General features: G+C 30.8%; 1 protein-coding gene across 1 annotated transcript in view; it reads right to left on the bottom strand.

The window, feature by feature from the left end:
• The window catches only part of nAChRbeta2 (nicotinic acetylcholine receptor beta2), a 47,928-nt gene extending 27,768 nt beyond the window's left edge, over positions 1-20,160 (bottom strand). Inside the window, exons 1-4 of the mRNA XM_075371241.1 lie at positions 19,959-20,160; positions 8,631-8,779; positions 5,535-5,579; positions 315-424 (exon numbers count right to left, since the gene is read on the bottom strand). Of these exons, the coding sequence (XP_075227356.1) occupies positions 315-424; positions 5,535-5,579; positions 8,631-8,779; positions 19,959-20,022 (368 nt within the window). The 5' untranslated portion in view covers positions 20,023-20,160. The remainder of the gene's footprint in view (positions 1-314; positions 425-5,534; positions 5,580-8,630; positions 8,780-19,958) is intronic.
• Positions 20,161-25,782: the final 5,622 nt, after the last annotated feature.

The raw sequence follows: 25,782 nt of genomic DNA, 5'->3' as shown, positions 1-25,782 counted from the left end.
TTGTTTTTATCTTATTACGTGTAACTAAATATCAGAAAACTTATAATAATAATAGCTGCAAATGTATCACTATGATGAAATACGTTTATTTTTCCATACCTCACAAAATAGTCTTGTATACAACAGTGTACAACACACACCATGCATTATGTTCTGCACCAGGATGCAGATAACAGATATTAAAATAGTACATTGAGCATTACATTTAACCAACTACTAAAACTTAACTAAAAATTCTAATTTGAGGGAGAATTTACATTACACTCAAAAAATTTTCATGTTAAAAATATTATTACTTTGTAACATTATCTTACTTGTTATATAACACAATGTCAGGAAGCCAAATATGTTCAGAAGGTACGTATAGCATTTCAACTCCACCATATTCTTCTGGTTCCCATCGCAATTTATAATCAACCCATTTCTGAAACAAAAATAAAGACTAAATTTTCTGTCTATTATTTGTAAGTATAATACAACATATTTTATTTTCTTGGCTGTTACAGTATAAAAATACCAAAGTAAAGAGACTGTGTTAACTACAATAATTAACTGATTGATTCTATAAAAAAATATATTTTGTAGTATGGTACTGTTTAGAATTCTGTATACTAAAAGATAGTGATGCATACCGTTCTCAATCATCAGTATCTTGGATATAATCCTCCCAATTAAAACTTTTATAGCTCAGATTAAGGCAATTTAAATGATCATTAAAATCCATTTGTAAGTTTTTCTGAATTAAGAATAAAACTAAAAAGTTTAAGAAAAAAAATGTTCCTTACAAAAAATAATTTTTCATTAAGATTAAAAAAAAGATTATTTTTTATTAAAGCAATATAAAATATAAGTATAGGGTTCATTTATTATATAAATATAAGTAAACATTAAGAAAATTATCATTAATCTCAGTTTATTAGGTGATGAGATTACCGAATTTTAGTAAATAATTCCTGGCAAGTGTTTTCAAGAAGCTAGACACAAACGTTTAAAACCCATTCAAAGAAAAAAAAAATTAATATAACTTAGTACCTCATGTATTCTATTGATTATCAATAACATAAAATTAAATGAAATACTAAATGTAATGGAATAAGCTGATTTATTGAATAACACCTTTTAATATTATGTACAGAATTACTTTTTTGGTGATTTTTTTTTGGTTCATAAATGGAAAAGGAATCCAAAATCTAATATCACAGAGCATCTAATTTTTAAATAGCACAGAATAACAAAAACATAAATAATTAAAATAATAAAATTAAGTATTAAAGTAATAAAAGAAAAAATAATACATTAAAACAAATGTACAGTAATATTTACAAATTTAGATTTAAATATAAAATGATGAACCATCATTTACGATGGTTCATGGTGGTTTAAGGACAAGACCATTTATTTAAGGTAGTCAATTTAAGAGAAATTTCACACTGTTTTATGAGGTCAGAGAAAACCCATCCAATCTATTATATACAATTTTTGCACTATTTTATGAGCCAGGCTTAGTCTACACTCTCAAGCCCTTATCAAAAGGCATTAAATTTCACAATTCAAGATTATGAACTAAAGAAAAAAAATTGTATTATTTTTTTTTAAATAAATTTATTTTTAATCTTTTAAATAACAATTAAAAATCAAAATTATTCTTTAATATTTTATGTTACAGGTAACAATAAATAGTAATTCATACAGTAAAACTGAGAATTAATGTAATTGTGTTGAATAATACATGAATTATTTTTAAAAAATTGCATACAAAGTTCTCTTCAGGTGATTCTACCGATGAAACAAGCAATAAAAATATTTAATAAACGTAGGTCTGGAAATGCTTTTTACTTTTACAACTGTTGAAAGATATCTATCAATCTGATTTTTGCTTCTTGAGTAATATAATACAATACTTTATTTTTTAGACCCTAATAACGGTTAAAAATTGCTATATTTGTATGTTAATTTTCCCAAAAATTACTAAAAAAATAAATGTTTCCAGAACTGTGCCTCTAATATTTTTTTGAGAAAAGTTACCAAAATCTCAAAAACTTTCAATCAAAAAGCATCGTTTGGTTTGACGTAAAATAACTTAAACATGATGCAATAACTGCGATGGCCACCTTTCACAAGATCAAGAATGGCCAGAATGATGTATCGTTGATGTCATCGGTGGACAACATTCATGACTCATTCTCTACTGTATCACAGCCACTTCAAAATTTTTTGGCTCAATCAAACCCTTGAGTTTTTGACAGGGTAGCATCTGCAAGCTGTGCCTCGAGTTGAGTCAAAATTTCAGAGGATTTAGCACCTTCATTGGCAAGAAATTGTATTATTATTATTTGTTGCACAATGGTGAATAGTACCTCTTACTCAGCATCTGAAGTGGAATGTGGCCTACAGGCATGGGTGGCTGGCTGCTCTCCTCCACACATACCCAACTAATTACTCACAGTGCCTAACTACATTCACTGCCCTTTCACTCCGCCATGGAAAAATTTCATTTTATATTTGAATGACCTTAATATTGTGACAAAAATGTTTATTAAATTACCAAATTTTATACAGTACTAGCTGACCCATCAATGCTTTGCTATTGCTAAATTTGAGTATATATATATATATATATAGATTAAATTAGCATAATTGAAACTTTGATAAAACATTAAAAAACTGAACATTACAGAACTTCACAAAATTTTACCTTTCACTTTTACCTTATTTCTCTGTTTCCCTGTTCCTTATTTCTTTCCCAACTCCCCCTTCCCATTCTCCATTTTCCCCTTTGCTTTTCAATTATTCTTTTCTCCTCTTTCCCCTTTTCCCTGTCCCATTACCCTTTCCCCTTCACCATTTCTCTTACCTCTTTTCCCCTTTCTATCCCCCACATTGCCTTTCATATACGTTGATATAAAGTCTGTTTGCTGATTTGTTTGTTTGTTTCGTAAATACCTCGATACCAGCCCCACCTAGCAAGTATAGTTTTCGCAAAAATTTTTCTTTTCGTGTAACTAATAAATATATTCTGAACAGAGGGCAAATCGTATTATTTATACAATTTTTCGAAATATCTCAACCTCAGCGCCACCTAGCAGGTCAACTAATTCAGAAACCTTTACGGGCGTGCGCACAACTCACCAAAGTTTCTTCGCAATTTGATGAATGGTATAGGAACGCATACCGGACAAACATCCTTTCAGTCTTGATGCCAGTATTTCTGCTTGATTCTTTGATTAATTTGGTCATGAACCAGTGATTAATTAAATTGGGTTCACTATATCTACTTACTAAAACATTTGAATCTTTTTCTTCATCACCTGATGAAGAAGTCAGTACAAGATTCAACATTTTCATGTTCATCTAAGTTCCATGTTTCTGGTGGTAATGGAACTGGAAGCTCTTGGCTATGTGGCACTGGTTGAATGGCAGAAGGAATATCATGTTATTTAACAGTATGTCTAGTTTTCGTTGTTATCCCAATTATCTTTATTACACAAAAATAACAGTCTGTGGTGTGACCATTCAGTCCTCTCCAAACCACTGGAATTGCAAATGGCATGTGACGAGATGTATTTAGTCAACCAGTCAGCAATGTTACAAAAGAAGCACAGCAAATATGAGGAGCCAATATTTGTCCTGATCACCTAATTTACATCCAAAATATAGTTCATAACTTTTTTTATCAAAGAAGTTATATTTCTTTTCTGAAACTTCAATGTTCTCACAACAGATGTAACAGAAATTGTTTGGATGATTAATGCAAATGCGAGGCACTGTTAATACATTACAATAACTTTATTGTTTAAAAATATATCTTTATAAACAACTAATTTAATAAACATGCACTCACTTTACTGAATAATATATACCTGCTAGTACAAAAGCCAGCTACAAAACTGAATGTTACACATGCAAGAACACACACTTGAATGAAAATTAAAAATATTTCTCTAGCCTGAACAACAGTTTATAAGTAATTATAATAACAGCAGAAATAACTAATGAGTAGATAATATGTTTATAATAAGATGAAAATAGTAAGAATGAGTGACATTCTTATTCATTGTGTAGTATGTAAATAATAAACATGATGACTAATGTCTAACAAATCAATGTGACAATTAAGGGACTGTAATAAATAAACAAAAGCTATTTAGTTGATAATATAATAAAATACGTTCAAAAAATGCTATGCTTATGGAGTTCATGCATGTTACTAACTTAAAATAAGTATGGTAGTTAAAAAAAACTAAGCCTGATAGAATTCTGATTTCATATTTGTAATCAGCATGAAAAATTCTATAAGAATCAGTTATATAAAAACCCAAAAATCCAAAATCCAAAAAAATTGGATTTTGGATATTCTCTATATTTTAATTAATATCTCTGAAGTGGGTTCTATATATGGGCATTGATGGCAATAAATTTTGAACAAAATTAAAAAAAAAGGTAGTGATCGTTTTCACCACTTTTATTTTTGACCTTTTTATAGTTGTCATAGAAAATAGAGCATTAGTATTATGAAAATGCCCATTAAACTATTGGCCAAAGTTTTAAAACAGACATCAGATTAAAGGTCAGAGGATATTCAAAACTATTTCCACACAGTCTTTGTGTGATATCTCGAAAACTTGTAAACCACAAAAATTAAAATTTGGCTGTATATATATATATATATATATATATATATGTGTGTGTGTGTGTGTGTGTGTGTGTGTGTGTGTGTGTGTGTGTTTGTGTGTGTGCATGCGTGCATGTTTATTGTTTATAAACGGCAAATAAATAATTTATATAACTTAACTCCAAAAGAGGCAATGTATAGTTTTACATCAGCAGTAATATACTGTCAGTATAATATACATGTTTCATGATTCACAGGTATCATTTCATAGTAATACTACAAGGTATAATTTTTTTTTTAATTTCAATTAATTTGTTTTTAGATGTTTAGATTGCCTTGCAAAACTCCCTACATTGATGACTAATATGTAAGTAAAAGTTGGTGGTAATACCTTTGATTAGCATCAGTGTTGCAGTATTTCTTTAACAGTAACTATAATTAATTGTATTTTTACTAAAAAAATATTGGGGGAATCCATGAAAGGTAACAAACACTTTTATTTAAGCATCAAGTTATTATTAACATTATGAACTCCTCTTTTAATTAATATCACATTTTTTACTGTATAATAATATGTCAATATTTTGATTTTAATATTTATTAATATTAAAATTTTTCTTTTCTTAATTATGAAAAATATTTGTTTCTAAATTTGTGGAGCATGTTACATATACACTAAATCAATTTCCAATTGTACTATTGTGAATAGTCTGTAAGTATCTTTGTTTGCATTAGTCTATCTATTCCCTCAAGTAGTCTAAAAAATTGTTCTTGACTAATACGTCAGGTAGAAACACTAAAGGTAATGTACAAATTCAAACAGTAATTGTATATGCATATCAATTTTGTAAATTTAAATTCTATTTACTTTTTGAACATCTCTATATACGTATAACCAGAAATTTAAATGTTTCTCACATACCTGAACCACCCAAACATTAGTAGTCATCACTTGATTCTTCAGATTCTGTAAAAGTAAGAATAAAAGTAATTTTATTATGTTTTATCAGTTTTAAAAAAATGCAAGTATGAAACAATTTTTAAATTGACTACAGTACATTATTCTAAGGTAATAGATATTAAAACTTTACCAGAGCCTGAATTCACTTTTTCTCCGAATCAAACTCCTTTAGTAACTGTTGCTGGGAATGTTAGTGTTATCAAGCATTGGATGATGTACTGTATAATTAACTTTTGTTTTACAAGGTCTAAAAATTTCTTCTAAAGGTAATACAAACACCAATACCAAATCCATACTTTACAGCAAGATACCATTCAGTGCTAGCAGCGCCCATCTTTGAATAAAGTTAATTAGAATGAAAGTTTTTATAAATGTCAATATAAAATAAAGTATACTATAATAAATTTAAAAATTGTTCAGGAGAAAAAAAGAATCCATTTAGCTTAAGTTTATTAATATTTCATGTAACTATGTTCTAATGTATTCTCAAGCAAAAAAAAAAATATATATTTTTAGAAAATGAATTATTTTGCAGGTTTAATATTCTGATTGTGTACCATAAGAGACCTTATGATATAAGCATTCATTAAATTAAAACTATTTTGAAATTACTTTTAATCTTTGTAGAAATGCCACAACATATTTTTTTTTTTATTTCTTTCTTTTTTTTACAGATTTTTAAATGTTTGCTTTTAATTAAAGCATGAATTTTCATTTAAATTCACTGTTGTTTACCATTCTTAAATTATAAGTATTTAAAAAAGTGCAAAATTAAATTGCATGACTAAATAAAAAATTTTAACATGTACCAAAATGTAATAGTAATGCATCTTCATTTTGATACCCATGTTTATTATTACCATCAGATGCTTCATGTCAATTTGACTGCATTGCATTTGAAAACAGATGTTTTCTAATTTATTTGGTAAAATATTTATTGAAAGATGGTATTAGCTCTTTCAAATAAGTTATTATATTCTTCCTTACTTCCTGATGCAAGTCACTCTCAGACAGGAAGTTGTGCAATTAACTCAAATACTTCCAAGGGATGCCAAGGTGTTTTTCACCCACACAAAAAAAAATTCTAATATTTAGGTTAGCTGGTTTCAGTAATTACCTCCAGAAACCAGATTTTTTAATCACTGACTGTTTTATCAGATGTGTAGATTATGATTAATGATCTTACAAAAGTAAATGTATAGATTATTGTTCTGAAGTCCAAAGTTTAGTTTGTTTATTTGAAAGAAAATGTCTGTAGCAAGAATGGAAGACTTTAAAGCCAGCTACTATTGTGATAATCTGTAGCAAAATGGAAAGAATATACTTCAAGAAAGACTTACATACTAGGATCAATCAACCACATAAGTACTTTAGGGGTGGGATAACTATTTTACTTTTGTGTACAGAAATAAAAAAATTAGTACGTACAGCTGCATAAATAAAAATTTTAAACTATCAGGGAGAGGGTTTTGTTGCAAGACTTAGCAGCATTCCATGGTATATACTTCAGAGCTAACTTCAGGATGTGGCCACAAAGGCTGATTTAACAATCTAATATAGACTTACAGCCATCAATGCATACTCTGCTGCATGTGTGACTAATATATGCTTTTTTTATTAAAATATTCATCAACTTCTAATGTAATTGTTGCCCATTCTTTTAATGGATGAAAAACTAAAAACATTCATAACATAATTATACTTCAAGTTTATTGCAACAACAAGCAATAAAAAAAATTGCAATATCTGTGCTTTTTTCAGGGATTAGAAAAGAATTGACTTTTTTTGCCTTCTCTATTACAATGTAAAATATCATTTACATAAGCATGCAATATAAAACATGTATAATTTAAGAATTCATGTATCAAAACAAGTAATTTTTCTTTCTTGTATTTGATGACATTTCCACTATCATCATTGAATCAGTTATGTCTCACGATATACCCAATGACAGATCAAACTGAATAAACAAGTATCAGGCTCTATGTAGAAACTAAAACTGAGACTGGAAGTCTCAGATTTTTTATATCATGAGATTTTTTAGCTGAGTTTAATATTTTAGATGTTGAGCAGGAGAAGGAGCAAGAGGATGGAGAAAGAGACTAAGAAGAGGGTGAAATGCAATGAACATAGCATGGGTGGTGAGTATGAATATATAATTGAAATATCTCCTTCTTTTCTTTATAGTGATAATATATAGATCATTAATTTTTTCTTGCATACCCCTATAAGTTCAACTATATAACCCCAGAGGTATTCAAACACATTTTGGGAAGCACTAGATTTAGGTAATATTCAGTTTAAATTCTGCAGTACAGTTGCAGCAGTTTACCTGTGTTTTACTGCATTACCAGCATTTTTGCTGAATTCTGTTACAGCAGTTTATCAAATAAACAATTATAAGAATAGAAATGCAATAAGATAGTAATTATTCAACCATATACTTAATGATTGGTAAGAGAAATGATGTCACCTGTGACACCAACCACGAATCTGCAAGATAGCTAAAAGATTTATTGAAACCTATTTTATTACAACCCAGCCACTTAGAATACAAATATCTTTACATTGGCTTTTTTTTCTTAAATTTTATCAAATTTTGTGTCATGGACTCTTCAGTTATTCATTTTTAAATAGTTATCAAAGTTGTATATTTAATAATTTTACTACTATAATAAATTAATTTTTCTTTTAAATTCTTAAAGCAATTTTTTACTAAACCTATAAAACTTCTCTTGAATTTTTGGTTTTGGAAATCAAAATCATGGGACTGTTTAAAAGATATAATTTCTTCTTTTAAATTTCAGATGAATAAAATTTACATTTGAAAAAGGACATCATTTTCTGTGGTAAATATGGCTTATTTAGTGTTAATTTTACCATTTTTTCTAGGATATCATGAAAGATGTCAAACATCACATTAATATGCCTGAACAACACTTAGTAATTTTCAGGCAACCAACACTTTATGATTTTATTTAATAAGATAACCTAATTGAGATTCTCAATTAAAGATGTTTATGATTTTATTTCAGTAATCATAATTTTGGTACTTACCATTTCAATTAGCTGGGATAATTTCAATCCTAGCCAGACAGTAAGAGTATCACTGTTATTTTTAACTGGTCTTATCAAACGATTGTAATTACTCAGTAAATCATCATATAATCGTTTTGCATCAGGGTTGGCTTCTATCTGCTTTACACCTGCAATCATTTGTGTAACATACATATTAAAGATGTTTATTTATTTTAAGAGTTAAATGGTTGTCAAAAACCATTTGGTTCTTTTCTGTTATGACCTCTGAAACTACAATATATGAATGGAAAGTATTGTATATATTTTTTTAAATGTTATTTTATTAATTATTTTAGCTGTATTACCTTGTTTCCATTATATAATCCCATTACTTGAGCTTCTTAAATGAATAAAAGGATTAAAATGTTATTTAATTTATAATTTTTATTTCATTACATTTTTTTTTTTCAATTGATCAGCAATCTGCTACCTGTTGATGTTTGAGAACAGTAACTAAAGTACAATTGAACACAGTCCAATACTAACTTTCTTGTTAGTAACATCTCTATAACAGGGAAAATCTAATTTAGGTTAAATTAGGATAAAGGATTGGTTATAATTACTTGTGCCATATATTACATCATAACCGAAGGAACATATTTTCATAAAATAGAGACTTATTCAGGTAAGTAAGACATTTTTTATTTTTATTGAAAAATTTTTTTTAACTTTTGGGATAGTGAAATGAAATCTCTCTAAGTATAATAATGATCAGAGGTAATGACTGATTTAGATGTGTTGAAGAAATCCGTTTGTTAAATAATGTTTTTTGAACACTGTCTCTCTACTTCAAAATCTATGGCTTTATGAATGAGTGAAAGATAAAGCTTCTGAAATAAATAATAATAATAAAGTTACAATAGAAAGATTCTACAAGCTTTTATTTCAGCAAGAATAGCTCCTCAAAAACTTATGTGTAGGCTCAGCTCAGTGTACAATATCTCTAAAGAAAAAAAATTTACCTAGCTGAAGGATTATCAGAAGATGATTTTAACAAGTAAATTGAATACTGTGACCAAAAGAAGAAAATAACTGAAGAAAAACTGAACTATAGTGAAATAACATATGAATATAATGAATAAATTTTTATGTTTAGTTGAATTGTATGAAATTCTCATCACTCAACTGATTCATCAGTCCATAGTTTTTGCTATTCAGTTTAATCAAAATGATCAGAATATACTGTGATTTTTACAAAATTCCATTTCGGTTTAAATGTGTGGGCATTTTTGACCAATTTCAGTTCTAGAACTGTGTGAATAGTAGTAGTAGTACATGAATGTACTATAGTAGTAGTACATGAATGTACTACTACTATTAATAGTATGAATAGATCAACTAGGAGCAGAGGTAAACTATCAGTCGGGTTCCCTAATTAGAGTGACACCATTGGAATTACCTCAAAACTAGAGCTTACAAAAACCAGGCAGCAGTGTGGATAAATTACACACTGGGTTGGTCTAATGGTGAACCTGTCATCACAAAACAGGTGATTTTGAAATTGAGAGTTCTAAGGTTCAAATCCTAGTAAAGGCAGTACTTTTATACAGTTTTACAGTTTTTTACTAGATCATGGATACTGGTGTTCTTTGGTGGCTGGGTTTCAATTAAGCAAATATCTCAGGAATGGTCAATCTGAGACTGTTAAAGACTACACTTCATACATATCAGGAGCACACTACAGAATATGATTGAATATTACTGTTACAAACTGATAAACTGTTCAACTGGTAGGAAGAAATGTAAGATTTGAATGCTCATTAATTTACAGTGTGTTAGTAACCATGTAAAACTATGATGAATTTTAAATGTAATACAAAAACCATAATTTCAACGTTTTACAAAATACATTTTTTTTTTCATTTTAAATGTTAAGAAATAATAATTTTCAGATTAAATAATAATTTATTCTCAGATTAAATTCTTGTACAGAAAGAAATTTCAGCATGTTTTGTTCATTATTATAATAAATTATAAGTTTGTAGTGATTTAAATAAGATTTGTGTTTTCCACCTAAAAGGGATTTTTTTGTAGGAAGTGTGAATTTACTCAGTGCCAAAACTTAACTTTTGTAGCAGTAAACAATTATGAACTATTATTATTGTCAGTTTTAAAAGTTACTTACTCATTCTGTGATTTTTCAGTTTAAATTGTTTATTTAGAGCACTACAATGTTACCTCTAAATAATACTGTCGAGAAAAATGGAAAGTTTGCCTCATAGATATTCTACACAATACTGCTGCTGATAGGAATAGAACACTACTTAAACAAAGCATTAAAGTGGAAGCAGTGTACTTAAAGGATTACCTTAGGCTGAATTGGATATGAAATTGACCGTGATGTCTACAGATCTAACTTCTCAACCAAAACGTTGACAGTCAAAGCATGCAGATAAACTGACTGCAGAAATCAAATGTGAGCACAATTGAAGAAGAGATCCTAGGGGATAAATTTATAAAATGAAACAGGTTGAGAACTAAATATTTTTATTTCAAAATAATACAAAATTGTGAGAAAATATTGTTTTTAAGAACATGATTCAACCTTTTGATAAAGTTTATGTTGTTACATAAAGAAAAGTTATTTATTTTGAAGTTCAAAGGATGATTCTATGAAACCTAATTGAAGTTTGTATAGCTGCTATTCGAAAGTAACTGTTGGAATGAGATCACAAAAAAATTTCCCAGTTATTACAGTCATTTAGAATGAATAAAAGTAGACATTGACTTTTTCTCAGTTCATTGCCTAACAGTAATTTTATTAAGCTGCTAGTAATAAACCCACTGTAAATTTGTCTGATTTTAGAAATAATTTCAACATTTATACTCACATTTTTATGTTCAATAAAACAGTAATATAATACAATCTACATATTTTATATTTTCTACATTTATATTTTATATTTTAAGTAACAAAGTGTTTGCTGAAATGAGCACTTTCATTAACGTTTATATTATTGCAGGAATTTGTGTTATGATGGTAAAAATATATTTAGTTTTTATATAAATGATATTAAAAATATTGTAAATATGTTATCAATAGTTGTTACTCTATATTCTATATTCAGTTTTTGCTCAATGAAGTTACTGCTTCATACCAGGCTGAACTGTCTGTGTAGCAGTTACCAAACCTTGGTTGAATTCTCAGCAAGATTCTTACATTTTTTAGACTCGGCAAGATTCTTACATTTAAATGTACATTTTTACATTTTTTCAACAATGATTTGATCCAACTTATCTTCCAGATAAGAAACGTATTTAGCAGCTATGAGGTCGTAAGTAATGCTTAGTTTGAATAAATTAATTTACTATTAGCAAATGTTTTAAAATAAATTATGTAGCTAATAAAAATCCATGCATTAAATTCCATTTTTACACTATTGCAGACTAATTTTATTTTGATAAACTTAAAATGAATAAACAGGCTATTTTTGTTTATTTTGAAATAAAATCACTGCTGTGATGAAAACACAGTCAATGAAAACTAAGAATGTCATATTTCAAGACCAAGTCATCGAATTTGGTACTTTTCTTTCAAAACCAGCCACATCCCATAAACTTTTCCAGGAAAGTAAAAAACTTATACCAGTAATATAATCTTTGACAATAAATTTTTATTTTTTTCAAGATAAGTCACTACAGTCTTTATTTTGAAAATTATTTACATTCAGCAGAAACCCCATTTCAAATGTGGCTGATTTTGAAACAGAATTTTGAACTTCACAAATTTTGAAACAAACACCGTTCATTACTGATTTAATTTTATTTTATTACATGAACATACATTATACATTAAACATTAAATTCTATGAGAAACTAAAAAAATGATTCTCTTACTATTAATATAAAATTAAAAAAATTGAATAATAAAAATTTATGTATGGTTAAAATTAATTTAACCATCAGCATTAACAAGTAGTTACTGTCAGTGTATTGGTACCAAAATGATACTGATGTCAAACAAGTTATTCATCACAATTGAAATTTTTTGTTGGAAAAACCTTTCACTCGAGTTATATCCCTCATAATACTGTCACCAAAAACTTTGTAATTCACTACTGTACAAATGTAATATACATTATTTTGTCTTAAATAAGGTACATTCCAAATTTCATCAAAATTAGTAGTAAGTCTGTATATAATTACAGATTCTGTTATGAGTGTTTTTTTTTTATATCCAAGCAAAACCTTTATCTCAGGGAAGAAATGAGTGCTTGACAGTGAGAAACATAAACTCAATTAATTTGGTGCATTTCTAAAGAACCATGTGACCAGCATGCCCATCATAACTGTATTTTTATTTTGAGCACCACACCCATCAGGTATGATTCTCAAAATTTCTAGTCCGAGGAATATTTAATTTTGTACAAAATGCATTATGAAGTGCTGAGGCAACTTCACTAAAATCTCTCAAATGTTGTCTCACACCAGTAATAATTAAGTCTTTGGTTTGTAGACTTTTAGAATGTCAAATCACTGTAGTAAAATATACAGATTAATTTGCTTGAGTAATAAACAGTCTGATCCCTTATGTGTCATTTTCGACAGTCTAGTCATAAGATTATTACTCTCTTTTGTTTATCTTGAAGTTTTTTTATGAAACTGTTTAGCTTTATTAAATGTACTTGCTTCATTATTTTTAATTCACATTTGTGTGATTCTTTCTTCTAGAGAGACAAGTAGAACATTCATCAGTAACAGGTGCCCCAAAAACTGTATTAAATTTTATACAAAGATTTATAAAATACCATTCTTTTATCACAAAATTACTGTTTTTTTCATTGTATATCTAACACATCTTTTGGATATTATAGTCGCTGTTTAAGTATATTCTACTTGTTTTGTTCCAACAATTTGATTCTCTAATACAGGAAATCTGTTTATAAATTCAGTTACAGATTTTTTTCTGCTTACATAAAATTCCTGCTTTCTATCTCTATACCTCTTGCATTGCCAGAAACAAAATGTCAGTTGATCACACCCTGCACTATGTTTTTGGATAGTAGGAGAGTAAATAAAGATGTTTGTCTACAAACTTGTAATCTGTCTTTTGAATCTTTTTTGAGTATTAATTTTTATTGTTACTTTTATTATTTTAGTATTAATTTTGTTTTACTTTTGTGTCCTCATTCTTCATGCACTGATCTCTTACTCTTAATGGTTTAATGCATCATTTCGAGAATTGAACTGTCTTAAAACTGTTATTAGGTTCAGGATAAAAATGCCTCATCTGCATGTGATATATCAATACATCTATAGATATTCTCTTTATTTTGTCATGACTGCAGTTTATTTATTTTTTTACTTTTTTTTGCAAACCAGGTGTGTAATACCTGAAATATTATTTTGCATCATGTTTATGCTACTAAGAGGTGACTAATCATGTTGTGCCAGTGTTTCAGAGAACAATTAATATATCAATGAGGTGCGGGCTGATCATTGAAGCTCGCCGTTACGTGGCGGTTGCTGTAGTATAAAAATTATAAACTTTCCTGAAATTCGTGAGGAGTTTATTTTCGAAATAAAACACTGTAACTTGCACTTTAATACTGTACATAAACCCATTAAGAGGTATGATCGGTACATGCAATATTGTGTAGGCTTTCATGGATAAAATGTTAAATCTTTTAACCCAACCTAAAAAAAAATCTTTTATAGTTGCTTGCTATTTATTTTTATAGCTGAAATCTTCAAAACAATTTTTTAAATTATTTAATCGCTTTTTAAATTCATCGCAATATTTGTTTCACAAAATTTCGAAACAATTCTAAACTGTCTTAAGCTGCATGAATGCAAATGACTGGATTCTCAGTCTTCATTTTCGCTGATCTGCCTGTTTCACTTCATTAATGATTTCCTCACCTGTTGGACTGCTGGGTTATTAATAATACACTGTCGTCGTGTACATAATCATCCTTACTACAGCTGTTAAAAATACTTGATTTTATCGCCACGTAAGCTTGAAGCTCGTGCGTAGGATATGGAAGTGGAATTTTGTAGTGTATGAAAAATGCCATGCCTGACCAGGATTCGAACCCGGGACCTCCGGATGAAAGACCGAGACGCTACCACTCTGCCACGAAGATGCGGATTTTTGGAATCAAAATTGATTCCATTGATTTCTGGAATCAATGGTCTGAATCCACTTAGAGAGTGGCAGTGCATGTTCTGGCTCATAATCTTCTTTAATTGCAACTGTTGTAAGACCGAATTTTTTTAAACAAGTTTGAATTGTAGTCGAATATCCTCAGTTGATTAATCTGATGGCATCCAAAACATTTGGATTAAATCCTTTTTTTTCTTCTAAGCAGTCACGTAATTCAGGTAACTGTATACCAGTAAAAGTCTAAAGTGAACTTTGAAAGAGTGAATATAACGCTTTGATCCATTGGTTGTAGCTTTGCAGTAGTGTTTGGAGGCAAAAATACCATTTTTACGTTAGTAAGATTTTCCAGAACTGGATGTGCTCGACAGTAATCAATTAGCAGTAAAATTTTTTCTTCTTTTTTCTCAGTTCGCAGTCTCAATTCGAATTTCGGCTTCAAAAATTCTAGAAGTCGTTCAACCCTATGTATCGGCTAAGTAGCTTTTTTTTGTTTTTTTTCCCCCCTACTCCCTCGGGCCGGTTATCCAATTAAGTATACGCAGCCCGAGGAAGTGTCCTTTTACTCAAAGGAGTAAAAGGACACCAGCTGTATGTCCGGCACGGTAGGTCAGCCCCCCGGTCGGATCTTTTCTTTTTGTTTTCTTTATATTGCCTGCCTCAAATTCCCAGGACAGGAACCGAGTCCGGCTATGCCATCCCCATCCCCAGCCACGGGTCTCGGTCTTTTGGTGTTGCCTGCCTCTAACCCCGCAGAAGGAAGGCCAGGCCCGACAAATCGGCTAAGTAGTTAACGGGAAATTTATTGACGTTCTTAAACAGCGGGGTTTTTTTGATTTTCCAATAACTAACATTTTTCTTTTTTTTGTTCCAGTCGCGTTCGATTCTCGTTACAAACACCTCGTTAAAAGACACTTGTACCGTACTCTACCATAAAATTTATGATTTTATTTATGCAAGGAAATATCGTTGCATGCTTTTTGGTTATTTCTGCAAAGTTATAATTTTTCCTTGTTAGTATAATTTATATAATATGATGTTTTTCATTTGTTTTTTGATTTTTTTTAATAATTTCGGGCTATTTCTCTAAAGAACTTCAAAGTTTTAACTTATTTAAATTATCATCTAATTAATTTACTAAACGCTACTCTCTATTTTACTTACTAACTCTGGAGGTAATGTAATATACAAATACATTGTCTTTCGACAGAAGAGGTACATTGTGTTAGTTGAAGAGGTTTACTTAAATTTTGGTAGGGGTGACAATTTATAGCAGAACGTTAGGTTCGGTGAAGAAGGTAGTGGAAAACCATTTTGCTCATCATTTTCGTAGTTAACTTGTGACGAAATGTTTATTCTTAAGACTAGATTTGGAATGAAACTTAAATTCTCTATATCTTTTTGATACACAAAAAACCAAAACAAAAAGAATAATTATTTTATCATTTACAGTTGTAGTAACAATTATTATAATACTTGTATTGAAAAATAAATGATCAAATTACATATTAACAGAAAAACAAATAACATAAGCAATTTGAACTACAATACCAACAATTACATTAGTATTTATTGCAATCTCATCAATTCAGCACATTATCGAATTAAGACATAACCCTCTTGTTTGCGAACCGCAGTCGTACACAACTGTTACCATACAACAAGGGTTCTGGATGAATGAAACAGAAAAGCTAACAATAACTCTTTGCCGTAGTTTTTTAGAAATGCATACAGTATGCACTATGTTTGATTTTCTCATACTTGGAGGTAAATTATTTAAAATTTATGCACAGACTGAAGCCTAATGAATGTTTTTGTTGACTTATTTATACGAATTACTGCACAATTAAAACTGAGCTGATTATCTTTTTGGGGGATTATATTATTTACAACATTACATTCTGTATAATAATATTAATTAACATCCTGATTTATTGTTTAAAAGAGTAAAATTATGTGTTCGCTTTGTGTGCAAGTAATAATATAATTGGACTGCATATTATCTCTGTGGTAGGTTGTATACCCACCAAATGTTTACACAATTTCCCAAAAAGGAGTGTAATATGCACTAAGGTGTATGTATATATGTTTGTTCCACCGTAGTAGCTCAACGGCTGAACCGATTTAGATCTATAACCCCGCGTTGAAATCCTTGCATTACGGGGAGTATCATAGGCTCTATATATATATATATATATATATATATATATATACAAGAGGTGTGATCAAAAAATACGGTGAATAATTTTTTATTAAAAAAGTAATAAGGTTGCATAGAATTCGATTTAATCTCCTTCAAAGTACTGTCCTTGGCTAGCAATGCACTTATCCCAACGTTGACTCCATGACTGGAGGCATTTCTGGAAGGCGTCTTTCGGAAGGGCTTTCAGCTGCTTGGTCGTGGCCCTCTCAATGTCAGCAATGGTGTCAAAACGTTTTCATTTAAGCACAGTTTTAATTTTTGGGCAGAGCCAAAAGTCGCATGGTGCTAAATCCGGTGAGTATGGCGAATGTGGACAGATAGGAACACTTTTTTCGGCCAAAAATTCGCGAATGAGAAGTGAGGTGTGACACGGCGCGTTGTCGTGGTGAAGAAGGAAGCCATTGGTCCATTTTTCTGGTCGCTTTCTTCGCACGTCGTTTCGCAAACGTTGCAGTACACCCTTATAAAATTCAGAGTTTACAGTTTTTCCCCTTGGAACGAACTCTGATTGCACTATGCCCTCACTATCAAAAAAACAACGAGCATGACCTTGATGTTGGATTTTGACTGACGTGCCTTTTTAGGGCGAGGAGATGAATTGGTTTTCCATTGGGAACTCTGCATTTTGGTCTCAGGGTCATAGCCATAGACCCAACTTTCATCTCTAGTTACAATTTTGGCCATGAAGTCATGAATCTGCATGAAGACGACCCTTCAACTCCGTGCAAATTGACATATGATTTTCAAAATCCATGTTGCGCGACAGACACGATAAACACAACTTCACTCGAGCGGCTCTGGCACCTGACTGGCAAGCTCGAACGTGTTACAACTTGTCCCTGCCTGTCTCAGTTGATCACGCTATTGGACAAATTACAGCATATGGATATAGCGTCGGCAGTTGCCGCTATAAAAATTCATTCACCGTATTTTTTTATCACACCTCGTATATGGTTTTAATAAATTTAAAGAATTTGAAAAAAAAATAAACTATTTACAAATACTATAACAAAATCGTCACCCGCACGCTCTTTAATTATTCTATATCATTCTCTATTAAAGAGCAATAGTTTTTTTTTGGCAGTCGTGTTTTTAAAATTTTAATATTTATCTCTCGTCTAAAAATAAATACAGAATCTGTATTTTCATTGCATTTAGAAACTGTATCACGTTTTAATATGTTTAAATGAATTTTAAAAATTTGAAAAAATTTCTATCATGTGCAAATATATGGTATACAAAATTGTCATCCCTACACTCTTTAATTGTCCTTTATTAAAGAGCAAATCTTTTTAAGCAATGTTCTTTTTGGCAGTCGTGTTTTTTTTAATATTTAATATTTAAATCTTGTCTAAAAATACAGAATCTGTATTTTCATTATATTTAGAAAATCTCTATCACTTTCTTCATATTTAATCACGATATGGGTGATTGATCGATCCTTTCTTTTTTAATTTAAATAAAAACTTTCTTTAAGTCCTCATTAGTATAAGGATTAGAGCGATTCAACTATCTCTCTTAATGTCTAGGGAATAGAAATAATGACTTTTTAATAGAAAAGTAATTATTTCTGTCCTAACTCTGAACTTTGTTTCTCTATACTTTGTCTGAAAGGTAGAAGCTTTGCTGATATATTTTTAAAAAATATGCAAGAATGAATTCTCCGAAAAAGTAATATTTTATTTGGGAAATTGCGAGAACTACACAGGTAGTCTTAGAAACTGCCTAATTAACGTATTTAAAAATCGGGTCGTTTTATACTACATTACAGTTAGTTGTAGTATTGCTGTGAAGTAATTTTTATAAAACTTTTATGTCGAAGATAAATTTAGAAGAAAAGTTTAAAAAAAATAAAACTACGTCATACGTTTAAGAATTTACTTTGATGTTATAAATGTGTACATGAATGTAAAGCCGTTTTTCATATTTTATTAAACTCAATAATAAATTAAAAAATTTTATTTTCATAAATGCTATTCATAAGAGAATTACAATGAATAGCATTTTTGAAAATGCTTTATTTATATAAACTTATTTCTAAAAATAAACTTTCAGAAGGGATTAATTTAATTACTTACAGGATAAATCATTACTAAATAAATCAATTAAAATAAACTATACGCTTATTAGACTGAGAATATGTATATGCATTATTACTACAACCACTGTAAAGCATATTATGTGTACCACTGAGGTTATAGCGAGATAATCTATGCGCATGAAGCATAGATTATCTCGCTATAATATTTATTTAGTTTTTAATCGCTTTTAAAAATGACTGCCGATTCAATGTAGTTTAACTCATACTTATTAGAACGTTTCAGTTTATATCTAATAACAGTAGGGTTATTCTAGTTTCGTGTCTAAAGCTGTTTACCCTTTCAAGGACATCTAATAGATCTATATCAATAAAATTGAATAAATGTAATTAACACAAACATGTTTTATGTTTATTCTTTAATGTTGTACTCCACTGAAAATAATCGACTTTTGTCAATTGGTCAGTAGAATTTTCAATCTGACAAAATAACGAAACCTAAAATGATAGTGACAGTAGATTATCGTGATATCTATTATCATCGGTTAAATAAATAGTTCAACCTAACAAGTGTTTATAATATTGGACATTGCGCGTTGTAGGTTACCTAATTCCTAAGCTATTCACTACGTGAGGCGGATCTCATACCATGTGCACAGTATTCATCGTTTCATATCTGGTGTATTTTTATTAATGGAAATATAAATTGTAGTAATATCAGAAAACATTACGGGGTCAAAAACACAAAAATTTCCAATTTTACTTAAAAAAAGTAGAACCGCAGTCAACTGTAGTAGTCCCACCCAGTTATGAGATTTGGTATATGTAAGTGTCGCTGCTTCTTTTTATCTTTAATTTTCGCTTTCAACAATCAGAATTAAAAATTCCATCTTTACTTTTCTATTTCCGTTTGAATATAAAATCTGATTATAATTAAATAATACATATACTATTTAAACTTACCTGCTTCTACAGTAACACTCATGCATATCAAGAAAAGCGAAGAATATAACACTGAATGAAACATATTACTTTAAAAAAATAATTTAAAATAACATTTCTTTTATTTAGTTCTAACACAAGTGAAAAATATTAGCTTTGTTACAGGTAATTTTGTAAATTTAAAAATATTGTAACTACAGAAACGAGGAGATGCTGGGTGACTATTCACTGGACCAAATCAATAAAACGATCCTAACCCTATCTGCTGGAATTATGCGCTACTCGTTTAATTGTGAGTGATTTAAAGAAGAAAAAAATTCTCTGTTAAATAGTTGTAAAATTTTTTATTTCTATTTATTATTTAATTCTTTTACCAAACTTGAGAAACAGGCTAACATGTTAATTCTGCCGATTATGTAAATACACAATCGTTAGATTAATATACTGCACTACTGTATAATTTACCGTATGATTTATAGATTATCTACATTGCCTTATTACCCATAAATATTTACCTTCATATATCTATAAAAAATTTGTACTTTTTTGGTTTTTACAAATGTACAAATTGATTTAACACAGATACAAAATAAAGAATTAAAGAAAATATCGTTAACATCAGAAATAGAAAACTAAGATTTACTAATATTTATCCATAAGACTTTTGCAAGGCATAACTTATAAACAAACCAATATTTAACTTTACAGTTACAGTAATTTAAAATTAACTCACACTTTATTTAGAAATTAGAATCTAACACATAAAAAGTTTATTTTTCTGAGCTTCTTTAAAACAGAGGCCGATATAATTACTGTCCACTGTGGGTTTAATTAATGTTAAACGTAAAATAAATTAATAAAACAAACTAATCCTGTGAGAATAAAAAAAAACTTGCTTAAAAATCCTGCTATACAAAATATGTGTCTGTAGGGTTCACAAAATTTTAGAATCAAGAAGTATATATCTTAGAAACACGGATGAAAATGCACAACTTTAATAATTGCCATGAAACTTGAGAGCAGCTTAACAAAACTGCATGCTCTTATTTCGATGATTTTTGTTTTAATTTTATGATATATCTAATTATACCCCAGCTAATGTACGAGCTTATGACGTCACGAACAGACTGCGTATTACTCCTCGACCTGAAAACATCAAATCGAAGTATCACTTATCATATTGTACGTAGTAATAACTATCATATTTACATTTACTAATCATAAAAAATACTGCTGACATTGGTGGAAGATTTGGAATCAATTTTTCACGCGCCTATTTCATGAAATTGTTTGTATTCATGTTGTCATGGTAGTTGCCACTTTTCGAACTGGCATTCCAAGTTAGTAATAACGCGTTCGGAATAAAACCGATTTCTCCTCCAGCATGAATTACTATTAAACGGTCAACTTTATTAATCGGCACATGAAATCCCTCAACAATACCATTAGACCACGACTTTGTTGAACAATGAGAACTTAAAACGTATGTTTCATCCGAATAAACAATGGTAGTATTGCTTTGTCTGTACTTAGCCATTTCCTGCAAATATTCAATTTTCTTCCACCTGATATCGGATTTCTCAACTAAAAGTTTTCTGTTATTTCCAGTTTTACGCCATTTGAAACCTAACTCTTCCAAATAATAGTTGAAGTTGATTCACTGCCTTTAAAATCAATAGATAACAGAGGTTCTTGCCTTATTTTTTTTTAAATAGATAATTCATTCCTTGAATGAAATTCATTAACTGTTCTTTTAACTACACCTAATCAAAACTGTTCAGTCCGCTAACAGATTTCGAACGTTGTTTATACTTTTTCGGCGTGCAGAAAGAACACGATTCGGATGTTGATTGAAGAATCACGTCTTTTTTCTCTTCTGAGTTTTTGAAGTACTTGAGATCCTGTAAGCAGCAGCAGTTCTTACCTCGCATTTTTGAATGCCAATTATATGTTTATTGTCAGTTAATTTACCTTCCTTTAGAGCTTATTTTTTCATAAAATCATAAACATAATTTATAATTTCATGTGCTTGACTCCTAAGTTTTGTTTTCTTAAATACGAATTTAAATTTTGCCATAACAAACCGCACTAACAACACACGAACAAAAAAAAATGTTACAAAAACTTTGCGAAAAACAGTGAGTAATTATAAAATAATAAGACCGCACAAAAACGCTATCCGACTCTACCACTGAATACAATATAAACTAGACTAAAGTTTATTTCTTTATACACACATTGTGTACTACAAATGACGGATCTAAATTTAATCTAAATTTAAGTGGTGAAAGGCATTATTTCTAACTGCATGTATAAATTTTTATAGGTATGTTCATAATACCAATCAGAGTGTTAGTCATTGGTTAAGGAATTTTTATTATTTACAAGCTTGATTCATTAAGCATTTTTATATATGTAATCAACTCAAGTGGAATGAATTGAACACACAACAACATAAATGCATTGTTTGGGCTCCCTTATTGTTTGTAAGTCAAAAAATGAAATAAAAATAATAATTACGTGCAAAAATAATGTTTTGGAAAAGAATAGTATAATGAGATGTCGGCACGTGACGTCACAAGCTTGTATTCACTGGGACAACTATAGCAGAATGTAATAAATAAAACTCAGAGGCACGTAGAAGAATTTTTTTCAATCGTATACAGCTATGCCATTGATTTTGAACTTGGAGATTCTGTTGCTGACGACAGTATCAAGATCTGTCTCTTAACTTGGATGCAGCAATAATTCACTGGATAGATCATCATTGGATGTGATCAGTGATTCTGATGTTGCTGTACCAATAAATAATTTATCTGATACTGTCACTTTTCTCTAACATTTCCATCTGTGCCAGGGGAAAGTTTTTGCTGAGGAATACTTGTTAACTGCAGCAAAGCCTTCATTTGTAGAACGAATAAGGAAGAAAAATTCAATTTTTTTTTGTTCAGAATCATGTCCCGACTTGACCATTTTATGATTGAAATGGGCAAATTCGATCATTATCACTATTCCTGCAATACAGCATGGAGGTCTCTGAGGTGGTGGAGTAAATACTTATTACTTTATATTTACAACTAGCTCATCTTGAGAGAAGCCTTTTTTACATTTTTCATCCATAAATGAAAAATTGTAAAAAAATGAACATGAAATGTAAAATGTAAAAAAATTGAACAAAAAATGAATTGCTAAATGATTTTTTTTTAAAAAAGCTAGGAACCATTGTCTAGATTTAAGAAAAAATCCTTTAGTAATGTTTCAGATAATACGCCAGCTTATGAATAAAAAGAAATTTGCTCATTGTAGCATATGAACCAAAAAGAAGCAAGTAAGCCTGCTACTTATATTATGTTGTTTACAAAGCTCGTTATATGGATTACCATATTAGAAAGTAGTTTTAATTTTTTTTTATAATTATTATAAAAAATAGATATTATTTTTTTAATTTTACATAGGTTATTAACGTATATTATGATTCTGTATCGTATGATTATGAGATCCTTATTCTTTATGTGATAAAGCATACAATTTATATAACAATTTACAATATTCATGTGCACCGTTCTTCTACAATTAGTAAGTTACAGAAATATTTATTGTTTTCTGAAATATTCAATTGGTGCCGGGTCTTAATGGAGTAAGCATTGTTACTGCTTGATTTATCTCAAATGCTGCAATGATTTATTACCTGATTGATAAAATTATTTGTAAGTAATCAGTTGTAATAAATAATGTTATTAACTGCAATTGAATTTGTAAAGAATCTTTACACTCATTTTGCACTGATTCAAAGAAAAAAATCTGATATGGGCACCACATAACTTCCTTGTACGCCTTGTTACCACATTGGTTTGCTTGGCATTTCTCTCGCCACCACCCCATTCTGTCGCCCTAAATCATAAGACCGAATCTGTGCCACAAACGGCTACTGAGACTCGAAGCAGTTTAGCGACCAGTGTCCTAAATAGCTCCTACAGCTTAGCTAACAGCGTGAGCGGACTAAGCGCGGTGCCATACACACCGGCTTACGTGTCCCAACCGCTCACTTGTCAAATATTTACTAAAATGGGTAGGCGCACCCCGTCAACTACTAAAAATATATATGACATCCATAAATTAAAATTTACTTTGTCTGAATGCCAGCAAGTACCTATCCACCATATTAAAGCGCTTGGAGCCCTAATTGGCTAGTGGTCAGCCATATATTTCAAGGTTAGCTTCCCACAGCAGTGCGTTAGGAGTCTTTCCCTTAAGTAAACTACTGATGTCGGATGAACATAGCAACCCCTGGTTACGGATTTTTCCACAGCCAGGTGCGCATCTATAAAGAGAGCCGTACGATTAGAAAAATAGTCACGTACTACAGAGCCTACAAGGCTACGGGCACACTGCAGCTTCCAACTCATATCATAGAGGACAGAACTCCAACACAAGGAAGGAAATGGTGTTTCTATGTCTATAAAAATTGCAAAAACATGTTTACAATCGGCGTTTTCCACCTCGGCAAGAGCATTTAAGATGCAATCCTCAGTGCCAATCCCTTTCGTGAAGCTATACTGGCCTCGATTTAGAAAACAGTTCACCTCAATGCTTTTCCAGAGCCATTCCACAACCAGCCTTTCAAGCAACTTGCCGAATACTGGCAAGAGATTGATGGATCGATAACTGCCGTCCTCACTCGGATCCTTTCCTGGTTTTAAGAGCACCCTCACCAAATCCACTTTCCAACAAGTCGGAAAGCAACCCCAGCTAAGGCACCCCGTGAATATCCTGCCAAGCGGCTCTCTTATGACAGGCAGCAGATGGTAGAATATATCCTGTGGTCAAGTTGGTCAATCCCCGGTGCCTTTTTCAGTGCCATTCAAGAAACCACTCGGTCTATATCTACGAGATCCACAGCCCATACGCCAGGGAAGGGCGTAGCCCTCGCCCTAACGCCGACTACTGTTTCGCTCCGGAGACGCTCCGGAGCATCTGGAAACAGAGCATCCAGGAACGCCTGGTAAGTCGCCACAGATGTTAAAGTGTGGTCACGACCACCAAACCCGCATCACCACCAACTGGACAGCACGTGCAGTGGCTTTTGCCGGTAACATGATTTTACTAGCTGCCAGGGGCTGCGCTGCAATCGCATGCAGTCTTGCCATAACTTGAGTCTGGCTTCCTTGATGGCATGAACACACTCATTATGTTACCATATGTATGCCTAACTTAATATCGGCGGACGACAATGGTGACAGCTCAGATGTCAGTGGGAGCACAGTACGCGCTGGTACGCATCACTCCTGCCACGTAGATTACCCCGCAGTTCTCACACCATTGTGGCGCTACAGCCCCACCACTCTCAGGCTCCAATAAAAGAGCGTGCACGAGAGTGAATTTTTAATTCATCGTTGTCCACCATCTGGAGAAGACCAACAAGAAGAAGAAGCTGGAGGAAGACAGAAGTTCCATAGCTGCCTCAACGTGGGACCTCCCGGAGGATGTCAACATCCTCGTCGGAGCAGTAGGTCTACTCTGGAACCAATGAAAATAAGTACCACTTATGGTATATCGTTGAAAAGCTCTCAATGAGGGCTTGTTACTGCAGTTAAGAAAAAGTCCAAAATCTAAAAATTGGATATTTTTGATTCAGTCAATTGCAATCGAAAGGGGAGATGCACAACTAGATGTTGCAACAAACCTAAATACAAAATTTCAACATCCTATTGCTATTCGTTTTTGTGTTGTGTGAGATACATACGTACGAATATGTACATACAGACGTCATGCCGAAACTACTCAAAATGAATTCAGGGATGGTCAAAATGGATATTTCCATTGAAATTTGACAATCGAAAGTAGA

The sequence above is a fragment of the Lycorma delicatula genome, chromosome 1, assembly GCF_047948215.1.
Source record: "Lycorma delicatula isolate Av1 chromosome 1, ASM4794821v1, whole genome shotgun sequence".
In the NCBI taxonomy this organism is placed as follows: Eukaryota; Metazoa; Arthropoda; class Insecta; order Hemiptera; family Fulgoridae; genus Lycorma; species Lycorma delicatula.
This window is presented reverse-complemented; position numbering and strand designations above follow the sequence as displayed.